General features: G+C 45.2%; 1 protein-coding gene across 3 annotated transcripts in view; it reads left to right on the forward strand.

Moving 5' to 3' along the window:
* Positions 1 to 15,518, forward strand: part of ANXA13 (annexin A13) — a 45,712-nt gene that overhangs the window by 5,080 nt on the left and 25,114 nt on the right. For all 3 annotated transcript variants that reach the window (XM_045204913.2, XM_045204914.2, XM_045204915.3), the window contains one exon: positions 15,061 to 15,136. In XM_045204913.2, the coding sequence (XP_045060848.2) occupies positions 15,061 to 15,136 (76 nt within the window). The remainder of the gene's footprint in view (positions 1 to 15,060; positions 15,137 to 15,518) is intronic.

Below are 15,518 nucleotides of genomic sequence, written 5' to 3' on the forward strand. Positions count from 1 at the left end.
ACTTCTAGGGCCATGGTTCCTAAATGGGGTCCCCAGACCAGCACCATTGGTATAGCCTAGGATCTTGTTAGGAATGCAGATTTTTGGGTCCCAGCCCAGATCTACTGAAACAGAGAATCTGAGGGTGGGGGCCGCCCACCAATCTGCAGTTACACAAGACCTCCAGGTGATTCTAATGTTCACTCAAATTTGAGAAGCAATGTGGAAGCAAAAAGCTCTCACAGGCCCAGGCTAGAGCTCTGCCCCAGCCTTGACAATGAACCACTCCCGCCATTCAGCCTACAGAGATGCCTGGATGATGGCATTTAAAACCTGCTTAGCCCCTGGCCTTTCAACCCAAATGCAACCCAGGGAACTGCCCCATTCTGCTCCATCCTCCATCTCACCCCAAGCTGCACACTCTTCCACCTCACCCTAGAGCAGAAAAAAGCAGCAAGAGGAGTCCCTCTCCCAGTGTTGAGGAAGGAAACTACTCTATATTTTTTCAGCCAATTCTACATATTCTTTTAGAGAAGCTACTATGAGCCAGGCACTGTTTGAGGCTCTCAGAATAAGAAAAGAATAAGAAAAGCCCACAGCACATACCCTGAAAATGGGCTCATGATCTAGAAAGGGAGGCAAACAGATAAATAATTATAATGATGGATGATGGATACGCTAGTAGAAATGTGTCCATGGTAAAAAGATGGGAAATTAGACAGTGGAGGGAGTGATTCTGTGCAGGAGAAACAAGGGGTCCACACTTTGAGAACCACTGCCTGAGGCAATTGGGAAGCCTCAATGGATCTCAGACAAAGGAATGACAGGGTCGAGCCACACTTTGGATGGACCATGATGGAAGCTGGTGGAGAAAGGTTTAGAGAGAAACAGAACTAAAGGCAAATAAAGCACTTGGGAAGCAGTGGTCCTGGAAAAAGAAGATGAACCTCTGTCCTCAACTAAAACAATGACAATGAATTGGAGAAGACGACAGATTGAACGGTCAAGTCAGCATAGCTTGCTGACTGATTGGATATGGGAGGTGAGGGACAAGGAAGAACAGAGTAACCCCCAGGTGCCTGGCTTGTGCACCCAGGTAGATGGTGGTGCATCCTGGGGATAAGGCAGAGTAGAGGATGAGTTTGGTTTGAGGATCTGCTGAGTTTGAGGCATCTGTGATATAGTTGGGTACAAAGCCTAACAGGTAGCTGGATCTGAAACTCAAGAGAGACTCCCAGTCAAGATGGAGGCATAGGTAAATACACTTTGCCTCCTCATGCAACCACAGAAAGAATTACAACTAGACCTCAAAACAAGTAACAACTAGAACCATCTGAAAATCGAGCTGTATGGAAGTCTGAGAACTGAGGATTTAAAGAAGCCACATTCATCTAGGAGGAAGGCAAAGACGCAGAGATGGGCAGAAAGGCACAGAGATGTGGTGTGGCATGGAGAGGCAGTGGCAGCAGACTGGGTGGTCCCACATTCACATGTGATAGATAAAAATAGAGGGATACCTTGGGAGCAAGTGACCACAGCCCCAGGCCAGACCATATAGCGCCCAGGGTTCCAGTGCCAGGAAGATAAATCACCATAACTTCTGGCTGCAAAAACCAGTTGAGTTTGGGGCAGCAGAAGAAACTGCTGGATTTTCAGGAGATTCTGCTTAAAGGGCTCACATGGACTTAGAATATACATAAGGCCCATTCTAGGATTCAGCACCAGGGCAACAGCTGGAAGGATGCCAGTCGCCATGGGAAGTAAAAGTGACTGGAATCAGGGTAAGTACAGGGCAAACCTCCAGAAGCCAGGTAGCAGCACTGTCCCCTCTCCAAGCCTTCCCCCCACAGACAGCCACAAAGTGGTGAAGCAGGTTGCCCCCCCACAACCTGGGAGATTACCTAAGGCTCTCCCCTATATAATTTACAGGCACCTTTGCAACCACAGGCCAAGTTACTAACACAGGGAGTCAAAGAAGCTCTTCCTAATGCACAGAAACAAACATGGGGAGGCTGCCAAATTGAGGAGACAAAGAAATATGGCCCAAATGAAAGAACAGAACAAAGTCTCAGAACTAAACAAAATGGAAAACTAAACAAAATAGAGAAAACCAACCCACGAGATGCAGAATCCAAAACACTGGTGATCAGGACGCTCACAGAACTCACTAAGTATGGCAACAATATGAAAAAGACCCAGGAAGAAATGAAGGTTACACTAAGTGAAATAAAGAAAAATCTACAGGGAACCATCAGTGGAGGGAATGAAGCCAGGATTCAAATGAATGATTTGGAGCATAAGGAAAAAAATAAGCATTCAATTGAAACAGCAAAAAGAAAAAAGAATTCATAAAAATGAGGATAGTATAAGGAGCCCCTGGGACATCTCCAGACATATCAACATCGGAATCATAGGGATGCCAGAAGAGGAAGAGAAATAAATTGAAAACTTATTTGAAAAAAAAAAGAAAGAAAAATTCCCTAATTTGGTGAAGGAAATAGACATACAAGTCCAGGAAGCACAGATAGTCCCGAACAAGTATGACCCAAAGAGGACCACACCAAGACACATCATAATTAAAATGCCAAAGGTTAAAGATAGAGAATCTTAAAAGCAGCAGGAGAAAAGCAGAGAATTATCTACAAAGGAGTTCCCATGAGACTATCAGCTGATTTCCCAAAAGAACCTTTGCAGGCAAGAAGGGACAGGCAAGAAGTATTCAAAGTGATGAAAAACAAGGACCTACAACCTAGATTACTCTATCCAGCAAAGCTATCATTTAGAATGGAAGGGCAGATAAAGTGCTTCCAAGACAATGTAAAACTTAAGGAGTTCATCATCACCAAGCTATTATTACATGAAATGTTAAAGGGATTTCTTTTAAAAAAGAAGCTCAAAACTATGAACATTAAAATGGCAACAAATTCACAACTATCAACAAATGAATCTAAAAAAACAAACTAAACAAACAATGAGAACGGGAACAGAATCATGGATATGGAGATCATTTGGAGAGTTATCAGCTGGGAGGGGGAAAGGGAAGAGTGGGGGAAAAGGTGCAGGGATTAAGAAGCATAATTGGTAGGTACAAAATAGACAGGGGGATGTTAAGAACAGTATAGGAAATGGAGAAGCCAAACAACTTATTCATAACCCATGGGCATGAACTAAGTGGGGGATTGCTGCAGGGAAGGGGGGGTACCAGGCAGAAGGGGGAAAAGAGGGAAAAAATGGGACAACTAATAGCATAATCAATAAAATATATTTTTAAGAAGAGAGAGAGAAGTCAGGGCTTGAGGTAGTTTGGGAGGTCTGAATTCAGTTGTTTTTATGATGGTATGTGTTTGATTACAAGTAGCAGATGGACTACCAGACCAACAGTGGCTTAGATAACAAAAGCATTTAGTTATTGACCCTAACAGGAAGTCTGAAAGGAAGGGATTCCAGTGTTGGTTCAAGATAATGGTCATGTGCTCAGGTTTATGATCTCCCATGATAGGATCAAGAGCAAGAAGGAAGGGGATAGGGAAAAAAGTGCCTTTCTCTTCCTGTGCCACACCCCTGCAGTGAGGAAAATCTTCATGGAAAGCCCAAGCAAACATTTCTTTCTACCTCATCAGCCAGAAATTGGTCAAAAGCCCATCCCTAGACCATCCCTGGGAAGGGGAAAAGGGAAAAGGATAGCCATGAATCATGATTCATACCCAGGGCTGCTCGCTCGCTCTCTCATCCTTCCTTTCTCTGTGTATGTGCGTATATGTGAGTGTGTATGTGTGTTTTGCCCTCATTCTCTCCTACTGAAAATGAGCTTTCCTTTCCAATGGCACAGGAGGCAAAAGGAATTGCTGAGAGGCTCCACAGAGAATTCCATGCCCTCAAATAGATCCAGATTAACTACCTCAAGGAAAAGAGTGTCATTCTCTAAACATCTACACATAAAAATGTTAGGGAAAAATTATAATTGACTTAGGTCATATAGCTATTCCTTAGACTACCACTGTGGCCAGAGTTGGCCTTACCTATTCTTGGGGTTGGGGGATATTGATTTATCATTATTGTTTTCTTATAAGTATTATTTTTATTAATATTAGTACTAATGCTGCTACTACTATTAAATGGACCGAAATAGAAAGAGAATGAAGAGTTGAAGATCAGCTAGAAAGGCAGTAAAATCATCCACCCTTCCAGTGACGAGGGTTTAGATGGTTGTGGTGGGAATGAAACGAAAGATAAAAATGTTTTAGAATTTTAAAGAAGTATTAATAGGCTTGGATCCAATGCACATTTAAACTCCCTTACCAGGGGACATAGCAACATCCATTGTTTCGATTCTGACTGAGACAGAAACTTGCTCAAAGCAAATTTAGCTATTTCACCTTGTTTCCTTTTCAGCAAATCAGAACTTGTTCACATTATTGGTTATGCCCTCCTACGCAGCACCATTCGATGCTGCACTGGCCCGGTCAGGCCCCAATATTTTCTCTTTTCAATTCCATCTGCCCACTTATCCTTGACTCTTAAAGATTCCAGAGTATACCAGCTTCTTTTTTTCCTGCAAGTAATGAATCCCAAGTTTATAGCTTCATTGAATTGGCAAAAAAAAAAAAAAAAAAAAAGACAGCCTTTGGCAATAAAAGAAGGATATGGATAATTCTTTTCTAATGAGAAAGAAAAGTGCTTTGTCTTTCATAAGTCTTGAAGGCATGGTTTCTTTCATGGTTGAGTAATAGCCATCCTCTGCCCAGTACCGCACTATCCTCCAGGTTCACGTTGGTTAATGCAATACAGCGGTAATTGTTAATGCAATCCAGCAGTAATTGTTAATGCAATACAGCGGTAATTGGATAGCTGGAGGTTTAACACTCTTCAGCAGTCTCTAACTCCCCAAACGATCTGTGGACAACCTCAAAGCAGACAGTCATTTTCCCCAGGACACAAACTCTTGTTTCTAGACAATGCTTGTTATTCTGCCTCTGGAAGGAACTCAGAGTTCTCCAGCCCAACACAGTACTAAAGGGCTCCTTATGAATGAGTCAGCTGAGGCTGCTGGTTGAGGCTGTGATGCCTGCAATTGTGATGCAGACAAAGAGCAGGGGGTGATGACAGGCTTCTCCCTTTGGAAGGACTTTAATTCAAACTCTTCCTCCTACTTACCTCATCCCTGTACTGTCTTTCAGATTTGTTATCTGGGTCACTTTGAAAAAAAAAATTAAAGGAAAAAGACACCATCGCCCACTTCTAATCTTCCCTTTTAGGTAACCACAGCAATTTGCTCTTTGTGACTGGGAATCTTGCTTTAATCGGTATCAGGAGAAGCTCAGCCTTCTCAGCACCTTTTATAATGACGTGTTGACAGAATTGTTACAGTCATTAGGCCAGGGTTGTAGACCCTTCGCACATCAGATCTTGGCATTATTAACAGCTGGGACCAGATGATTCTTTATTGTGGGGGGCTACTCCGTGTCTTTTAGGATGTTTGGCAGAATCCCTGGCCTCAATGACTAGATACCCCTGTTTGTGACAACAAAAATGTGCAGACATTGCCAAATGTCTCCAGGGAGGCACAATTACTCCTGGGTGGTTGAAAATCACTTCATTAGACACAGACCTTAGATGGGAAAGCAAGGCTATGGGTACTTGTCCCCATAATATCTTTGGCTGAATTTCCACCAGCAACCATGCATTTCTGCCCCTCTGGCCCAGACATTCCCTCACACAAGATAAAAGCCAACTCATCCTGAAGGTTGACCCTGTCCCCCTGTTGGTGACAACAGAAACTGAGAGGCAAGCGGTTTCCCCCCACAAGGCCGTTAGCATATTAGTAACTTCTGATGACCAGACTAAGAAGAGTTTTTCTGCACAGACGCCCAGTCCTGAGGCTGCTGAGCTGCTGGTTTTCCCGCCCAGCGCTCACCTGGAAAGACACTGTCTGAAATGATCGTGGGTCAGTTTGCTCACCTCTGCTCTGGCTGGGCATAGCCCCCAAAGGGCTGCCCCGTTCAGTCTCCCCATACCAGAGCTCAGGGCCTGAGAGGCCCATCACATTGTCTGCACCTCTGAGTATACTGTCAGTACCTTCAGGAGTAATGGTGCCTGCCACCTTGTGGCCTTGAACGGTCTCAAGGTCAGATCTTCTTATGATCAAGTCTCAACCCCATAGTCACCTTTGATTGGTAAATATCCCATTGACATGTATAACCCAGAGCGAGGCTGAGAAAACTTGTTTTTCTGGAAATGACCTAAGTATGCCAATCTTCAATTTAAGATGTGTTTTTAATATGCCAACACATAAATAATCCCAAATTTAGGAGGAAAGTCATATTTTGATCTAGAAAGTTTCACTCAATTTTTATAACACATGGTCCACATATGTAAATAAATCATATTGAGATCTGATCCAAGTAGATTTTTAAAAAATTGTCAGTCTTATCTGCCAAATGATGCAGGTAGCCCTACCCATTTAGACCAATGGCTAACATGTACTTAATTTACACACGACACTTTAAACTGCATCTCTGAAAAGATGGGTCAATAGCAACAAATAGTTCCACGTGTTCTCAGCACCCATCTAAGGTTGAGCAGAGCTCAGGGGTCCTAACATACCTTCCTAGCTATCTGGTCTACCTCCTCGATTAGTAGATTTCTAAAGGGTGTCCACATGGGAAGAGGATCTAAGAATGGAGGAATCAACTTTGCCATTCGTCTTTGTGACCCTGGAGAATCCCAATTAAAATGGAGTAATAACCATGTGGTGAAATACCAAATATTCTTCTAAGATTGAACCTGTGCTCAAATATACCCAACAAAGTATATAGCAATATTTTTTTCCTACTTAGTGGTTTTACTTTTTCTCTAACAAACATTAAAGTAGATTTTGATTTGAAAGCCCCCCAAAAGCAAGACTTTATCAAATTTATTGTCCCAATGAAACTGTGCCTAAGAAACTGTCAACTTAATAAAAGAATATCCCATTCATCACCCAAGATTCATGTTTAAAGATGCGAATGGCCCCTCTGTTCTGTTTCAAATTGCCCATCAATGTCTACTAAACATGTCTATGTAAATGTCACCAGGGTATTTTCTGGCTCTAAATTTGTGAACTTTAAAAGTACAATACTTTGCATTCATAACCAATTGGTTTCAGAGTACAAATAAATGATCAGTTGGAGGCTTAAATAAATTACCCCGAGAGAGAGGAATTTAGGTTTTTCGATAAGCAAGGAGGTGACCCTGGGAAGATGGCTTAACCACCAGGCTTCGGTTTATCAGTAAAACAAAGGGGTTGGATACATTCACTTCAGATTCTCAAACTTCAGATGCAAATGATGAAATCCAAACCCACACAAGCCGGATCCAGAATTATATATGTGATATATTGTATACCACAGCTTTTTATCTATTCTGAAAAATGCCACAGCGAATCACATTGTCTTATTCCATCTTCCTGAGGTTCTGCTGAGCAGGGCAGGAACTAGTCCCAGTTTACAGATGAGAAGCAGAAAATGCGACTGCATTTGACTTCAGGAGAAATACTGGAAGCAGAGTTGACAATAATGCCTCTCCCACACACACTTTGCCCACAGGAGAAGCCGTCTTTTTTGATTTGCAAATAGTGGTCACTGGCCTTCATTTTTATTTCACTTCCTATTGTCTCACTGTCAGGGACATGCATCGTCCCACAAGCTATGCAAGTGGTCCACAGCTTCCTGCCCATCACACAATAGCAGGTCTCCACTGGTGTTTCAGTAAAAGACCAGCATTCTAAGAGTTGGACTGAGTTTTTCTATCATTAAATTTAAAAAAAAATTTTTGACAGGGACAAAATATTAGTAAATAAGTTAGTGGTAGAGTTGCTGGATCCAGGCTGTGTTGGTTTGAATTCCATCACTTACTAGCTGTGTGACTCTGGGAAATTATTAACCCTTCATGTCTTGGTTTTCTCATCTGCAAACTACGGGGCAATACTACCTGCCTCGTATGGTTGTTGCGAGGAGTAAATGAGTTATTTATGCAAATTGTTTGGACCGGTGCCTGGCACATAGTAAGTGCTTGATATTCTGCCGTCATTCTCAATTTTATGTGTTTCTCCCATAAATTTCTCTTAAACTCTTAGCTCTTGCTACTGCTTATTGAAATGTACAAAATGGTTTCTAATTTTGGACAAAATTATGTCATCAGCTTAAAGGCGCCACACAAAGCGCATGACAAGAGCCCATTTAATACTCTGTAGGAATCAGGTCAAGATGGAAAGAAGTCATAAAAATAACACAGAGCACAAGCATCCTGCCAAGCACTTTTGATACAAATCCTTACAACACACCACAAGAAGGTACTATTATTACCACCTTTCAAATGGTAAAACAGAGCCTTAGGAAGTAGGAGAGAAAGCAGCATGCCAGGCTCAAGGGTGGATTTCTTGGGAAGGGGGTACCTACGTGATCACAAGGCAGTTTCTTTCCCAAACTGGACCTCAGTCTCCCCAACTCTATAATGAACTTAAAAGCAACACGAACCAAGTTTAGCCCAAATTGTCAACATTGGCTCAAAGTCCCACGAACTAGCAGTGGTAGTGGCCGTTGCTTACACTGAGGAGAATTCAGGGGGTCCAAGGCTGTCCCCAGCACAACCCTCACCTGCCCCCTATTTCGTTTCCGCGAGTAAGCCCGGCCATTGCCTGGGGTCAATCCTGGCCCTCATTTGTAATCTCCCCTGCCGCCTCCTCGTTGCTCGTCAGCCCGAACAGCAGCCCTCTTTAGACTGGTGTCCCATGAGCCCTCCACCTTCCGCCCTCCACTCCCCAGCACTTTCTCGGAGCCTTCCTGTCTCAGAGGCCAGACACCAAGCAACCACTTTCAAATATTTACTGAGCAGACTGCAGCGGGCCAGGGCTTCTGGGCAGCTGCACTGGAACAAGCAAACACTCAAAACGCCACTCCCATCACAGTTTGATAATACCTCAGAGTTTACAAATGACCCTCACGTGCTATGGCACCAAGCATCCCACCTCCTACGTGCCACAAGCCTAGTGGTTGCTGCAACCTGGCATGAGTCCCAGACACAACAGCATCCAAACCTCACACCACCTGTGAGTAGGTACATGTCCACTTTAAAGACAGACAACAAAAGCTCAGAGAGATGGATCGGCTCACCCACCATCATACAACCAGCGATGGGCAAAGTGTAACTGAACACGTAGGTCTAACTCCCAAGTCCACACCAGGCCATTATGTCAGGTTCAGATCAATCGTGTTTGCTCTGCAGTGGCACAGTGACAGGTCACAGTCTCTCCCTGGAATGTCCTCCCCAACCCTACCACTCCTCTTCCTCATTTTTTTCCCCTTGCCTAACCCTTACTTATCTTTCAAGAACCAGCACAAATGTCAACTTCTCCATAAAAATCCCCTTTTCTCTTCTCGGCTATTTGAACCCAACCATTCACCATACCATACATAATGCAACCGTCATTCATCTGTTTCCATGTGTATTTCCCCGGGGACAAGGACTGAGTGTCATAGATCATTGATTCCCCCTGGCCTGGGGTATTAGCATACCACACAATAAATCTTCAAGACTGCTGAGGAGAGGGGGAATAACTAGGGAGGGGGAGGAGAAAAGGGAAGGAGGGAGGAGAGGAAGCAGGGAGAGAGGAAGGGACCTGCCATCTATTGCTTTTTAATTAATTCGCGTGTCTCTGAGGAGCCAGTATATTCTTATTTCCCACTTCTGATGCTATCCAAAGAGAAGACCAAGGCACCAGGACTGACAAGTAGGAATGTACTTAAATATGAGTGTACTTAAGGCTGGGTCCTGGAAAACCCTGCTTACTATGTAACGCACAAAGCAACCGGTTCGCAAACCATATCCCTCAGCTAACTTTTTCACAAACTCCGTCCCCACAGTTTGCTGTAAGCTGGAGGAAGATTTTCTTTAAATCTTCCCTTTTGATTGTAAGAGTTAAGCCTTCCTTAAATTGCGCTGACACAGAAGCCCTGGGTCCTGTGTCTGCTTTGCATTCTGCCCTCGTGGCTACCTCAGAACTCGACCAGAAGTGGACCTTGCTCCGGAGCAGTCAATGTGTCAATGCTGGCACACCCCTGGGTCATTTCCCAGAGCAGGGTTTGCCGTATTCTCTCCGCCTGGTGACACTGCTTCTGAGGCCCACAGCATCTCAGTTTATTTTCCACACCTCCTTCCTCCAGGGAAATGAATCATTCATTTCCTTGTTCGAGAGGCAGGAGCAAGGAGACACAGAGAAGTGACATGTAGACAAGCTAGAAGGATGAAAACCCAAGACTGACCATTCCCAGCTTATTCAGGCACCAGGCGGGGCCTCTGGGGAGGGAACAGTATTTGGTTCCCTTCTGAGCCCGACACACTGGCACACTGGCTGGACATCATCGGGGTAGAGGCTCACACTCCACGAGGTGTGAGTGAGCACCCTTGTCAAATGAGACTGATTAACGAAGTGTGGGGTCAGGGTGTCATCCCAAGTCCCCAGGACTGCACAGCCTGGATTTTTAACCACTTAACTGCTCTGTTTGAAATCTACGCCTGGAACCCTAGATCTGAACAGCAGGTGACTGATGACAAATTGATCTTCAGGGTACCATTGATGAGATGAAAAGCCCTCAAGCAGGAAAGGATCTAAAATATTCTGGAAAGTTCATTGGTGATCTGCCTTCAACAAATAATTGTTTATATTTATTAAGCACATGCTGTCTGCTAGGCTTCGTTTTAGATGCGCTGCACAAATGACTTCATTTGAATTCTCACAAAAGACGTGCAAGGTAGGCACTATCGTCATTCCCATTGTACCCGAAGGAGACCACGGCACAGAGGTGTTCCCGAACTTGGTCACTGACCAAGGTCACTGAGTAATATGCGGACACACTGAGATTCAAATCCAGTATGACTAGAAATCCATGTTCTTAAACTTGGCTGTTACATCCTCAATGGCCACCTGGTAAATCAAAACGTGCAGAATCGAAATCCAAGTATCACTACAAGACAAAAAAACAAGAGAAGGCCCAAGAAGCAGGGCAAGACCTAGCATCTCCGTGGCCCCTCTGTCTTCCTGGCATTTGCTATGTATGTCATGTAAGCCTCAGATTTTACAAGGTAGACACTGCCCCCACTTTACAGAGAAGGAAATGGAGGCTAAAGGTTAATGGTTCAAGTTCACATGGCTGCTCAGGGGCAGCAGCACTTTTAAACTTGGATTCATGTGGGCTGAAAGCCCAGACTTCTATAATCATTTTTATTAACATCTAGCATCTTGTCTTTTTTATGTGTCTCCTGAGTATCAGGGCAAATCCTATTTAAAAAACAAACAAACAAACAAATCCATTATGCCTTGTAGTTGAAAGCAAGTGGAATATCTGTGTATTTGCCTAAACCCTCACAGACATAGGGGCCCCCTGCACCCCCACTTTGTGTCTGACTTACATTCCTGCAGACCTGCCCTAGGTGGACATTCTGCTCCATGGCCTCAAGCTTCAAAAGCAAACTCTGATTGGCACACAGGCCCGAGGCCCCGAAGTCAGCTGCTGGCCCCTGACAATGAACAATGGATGTGGAATGTCGCTCCTTATACATTCCGGAGAAGCTGGTTCGCCGGCTCATCGGAACAAGCCAAGGACACCCCACTGATCAACCCTGGCCATCCCTGATGAATATGCCCATTGTGGGGGCAGTCCCAGCCACGCAGAGGGGAAAATTCCAAACAGAGTGCTCTCTTTCCCCCTTTAAAAAAGTCACATCACATGATTCCTTCACTCTGACATTAAATATGCTGTTGTTACAGGGAACAAAACAGGTTCTCTTCGCATCAGGCAAGATCACAGACATGGAGCCAGGGGGGTGTGGCTCGGCCCTGCTGACGGTCCCGTGTCTGACAGAGACTCTTATGCCACATTATTTGTTAAGCAAAAAATAAAGAAATTAAGTCCCAGCATCATCTTCATTCCTAACCGCAGCCCCCAGAGAGCACTGTTATGTTGGATCAAAAGGCGCTTATCTTTCGGCCCTGGACAAACAAGCTGGGCGTGGCAGCCAGCGCTTTTCCCATCCCTCTGCTCCAGCAGCCCTAGAGCCGGCTTAGGAACACAGTGAGGGATTAGAGGCAGGAAAGTCATTTCGTACCTGACAGAATCAGACAATCCTGGTTCCAGCCCTGGCGGCGGCTCAGCCATCGCCTGCGCAGGTGACCTTAAACAAGTTTCCACTTGGCGCCCGCAAGCCCTGGCAGCATCTTTGTGCAAATGAGGAAAAAGTGTCCCTGTGAGCCCCGGCAAGTGGAACCCCAGCCGGACTCCAGCCCCTGTGCCCCTCGGCCAGGGCCCTCCAGCAGGGCACAACCTCACAGGCATTCACAGAACCCTGTGTCTCTGCTTCGATTCGTCAGCTAACTGTGAGGCAGGACAGATGATAATTCTCTGCACTCATCCGGTGCAAAGAGGCTGAAATGACATCCCGAACCGTTTATGAATCAGCCTGTTAATAAGAGATGTCTGCTGTCCGGGTCAATCCACCTCACTTCCTGAACCCTCCATAATACTTCTCATGAAAAGGAAGGACACCGTCTACCCCTCCAAGATGACTCCCACACCCCCACTCAGAGGCCCACCCCCTCCAGACCTGGTTTAAAAAGCAGGGCAGGCTTCGTACACATGAAGCCTCTGCAGTCGCACAGGGCTCCACGCTCAGAAGGGCCTCGTGCCTTGGTTCAGTGTTCTGATGTCACTGTCTCAAGACTCCCAGTCACTTCTGAACAAGGAGCCCTACGTTTCCATTTTGCACTAGGCCCCACAAATCACGCCACTGGTCCTGCCGACGAGTCTTCGGAAGCGCCAGATGGTTTTCTTCTATTATACCCACAGAAGTTCTGGAAAGGAAAGCGGGAAGTGCCCCTCTTCTGCTCAACACAAGAGCCCCCGTCATAGCGTGTGAGGCAGGACAACGCACTGGACCCGAGAGCGTAGGCTTTCGGAGGCACATGGAGCTGGGAGCAACCCTGCACCCCGCAAGACCTCAGACAAATTCTCTAACCTGTCTGAACCCAGCTCTCCTTATCTGTAAAGCAGACTACTAATGCCTACTCTTCCCTGTTACTAATGAAAAAAGGCCTGTAAATGGAGAAATTGTCTGGCCCACAGGAGGGGCTCAACAAATGGAAGGGCCCCTCTTGACGTGTTGTGCCGATAGATGAAGACGGGCCGCGCACTTACAGTCCCAGAGGCAGTGGGCGATGGGTGGCCCCGAAGATCCTGTGGCTCTAGGACTACTTGATTCTCCACTAACCAGGGCCTAGAAGCCAGGGCCCCTCCAGGCCATGGACAGAAGTCAGGACACGTTTGACTGCAAGGGCAGAAACCCAACTCCTGTTAGCGTACGACGGCGATTTTCAATGGGCATACCACAAGAAGCTTCGACACATGCCACACCTGACTAGTCAAGGGCACTGATCTCTTTCCCCTTAGATTGTCAAATTAAAAAAATGACAACAGCCAACCCAACAATAGCCATCCACTGTGAATGAATCAAAATTATACCTATTTTGTTGTCAGAGTAGCAACAAATGTTTTTGGTGTGCCACAGAACTTGAGTAATTGGTTTGTGTGTGCCAGGAGATGACAAAGGTTGGAGATCGCTGACTTAAGGGAAAGTGGCGGTTTGTTAGTTAATGAGACTGGGAAGTGCAAGGGTATGTAGACAGTGCTGTATCTGAGGATTGATACAATGTTACTCAATCTCTCTCTCCCTTCCTCTCCCTCCCTCCCTCCTTCCCCTCTGTCCGTCCATATTTTTACGCATGGCTGCCAACAGCCCAAGACCCGCCTCTCTAGTTTAGCAAACCCAGTGGGGACAGACGTAGTAGCTCTCTCAATATTCATATATCAGCCAAGGAAAAAACTTGAATTGATCCTGCCTGGATTACATCCCCACTCCTGAACCAGTCACAATTGCCAGAATGACAGGGCTTGTGCCACCTGGGGGCAGGACAATGGGGCTCAAGCCTCATGAGTGACAGCCCCAATGAGACCATGTGAAATGTAGATGCCAGACAGATAAATGCAACATGTCCACTGTGCTTTATGTGGTGTACCATTCATTCCCAGTAGGAGCCAAAGGAAATGAAGGAGGGAGAGGGGAACTGGGTGGTGTAGACAAAGCAGTTAACTGTCCTTCACCAGAGGGTGGGAAGTGGGTGACACATGTCATCGAAGAGAGTCTCTGTGCGAAAGACACCGCACTGAGAAAGCACAGGGTGTGTTCAAAGCTGCACAACTGCAATTAACCTCCCCTCTTTAAATTTTTTCTAGTGGCACAATTATTTTCATGTTTACCTTCTGTTTAGGCACCTACACTGGTTTTCCACTTTAGTGCTAACGGAAAGTTTCCTTTCAAAAATATCTTTAAGGAGAAACAAAGCAAGCCTGTTGAAATAAAAATAATAAGCAAATAATAAGATAGACTTAAGTAGCTGTGGACAAATCAGTGCATGTATCATGCCAATGACTGAAGTGTGACAAACATTAGCTTAGTCTATAAACAGAACTTTCTTTCCCCAAGGAGCAGTAAAAGCCAGTAACTATGCTATTGCTGGTCTGCATGGTATCTCTGGCAAACTAAGTATTATGTCCCTCATTGTGTGAGTGGCAAAGCTCTAGCCAAGGTCACCAAGTGGATCTGTGCTAAGACCCCTCAGCTTCTGGCTGGCCACACCTATTCCCTAGACATATACGTGTCTCACAGCAAAAGGGAGAAACACCACTGTAAGACACTGGCCCACTGTACCACTCTGTTTCAGAGACAGTCACACATGAAAATCACTCATCCCAGAGTTGGCCGGGCTGATTGTCTTGGAGAACAGAAGGGCCATTCTCCATGGTCATCCAAGGCCAGCTGGCTCCAAGGAGTACCAGCCATTTCTCTGGGGCCAGAGTGTCCCCAGCTGATTTCCACATGTACCCACGTGGAAAGTGGCAGGTGGTCCCGCATTTGGATATCTGCTGTGTCTTCCAATTAGCTACCAAATTTGGCCTATTGTCATCCACTCACCTGTTCAATTATTTTCTGTAGGCCAAAGCCAGAGAGCATCAGCGTTTTGATGTGGATCGAGATGTCAAAAAGCTGAACAAAGCCTGCAAAGGAATGGGTAGGAAATATATTTTGTTTGCTAATTTACTTTTGAAATTGATTAAATTTGATCTCATGTCCAACTTTCCCATGATCTTAGGAAAATGACTTCCCAGTTAACTTGTGTTTTCCAGGTTAACCCAGGTGGATCACTTCTAAGGGTCTCTTTATGAAAGATTCCAAGTTATAATCAGATCCTACTGCTTTTCAGGATTCAATATAATAGTTAGAAATTAGATAGTATGACATTTAATTTGACCTGGAGGTGGAGGAGACTTCATAAGAGCTATAGTTCATGGAAGCCTAATGTCCTCCAAAGCCCTCTGAGCCCTTTAATGGGAGGTGGTGGGAGGCAGGGCTGATGACAGCTGGATTCAGGATCTGGGAACTGCATCTGTAAG

Source organism: Desmodus rotundus, chromosome 8, assembly GCF_022682495.2.
Source record: "Desmodus rotundus isolate HL8 chromosome 8, HLdesRot8A.1, whole genome shotgun sequence".
Taxonomy (NCBI): Eukaryota; Metazoa; Chordata; class Mammalia; order Chiroptera; family Phyllostomidae; genus Desmodus; species Desmodus rotundus.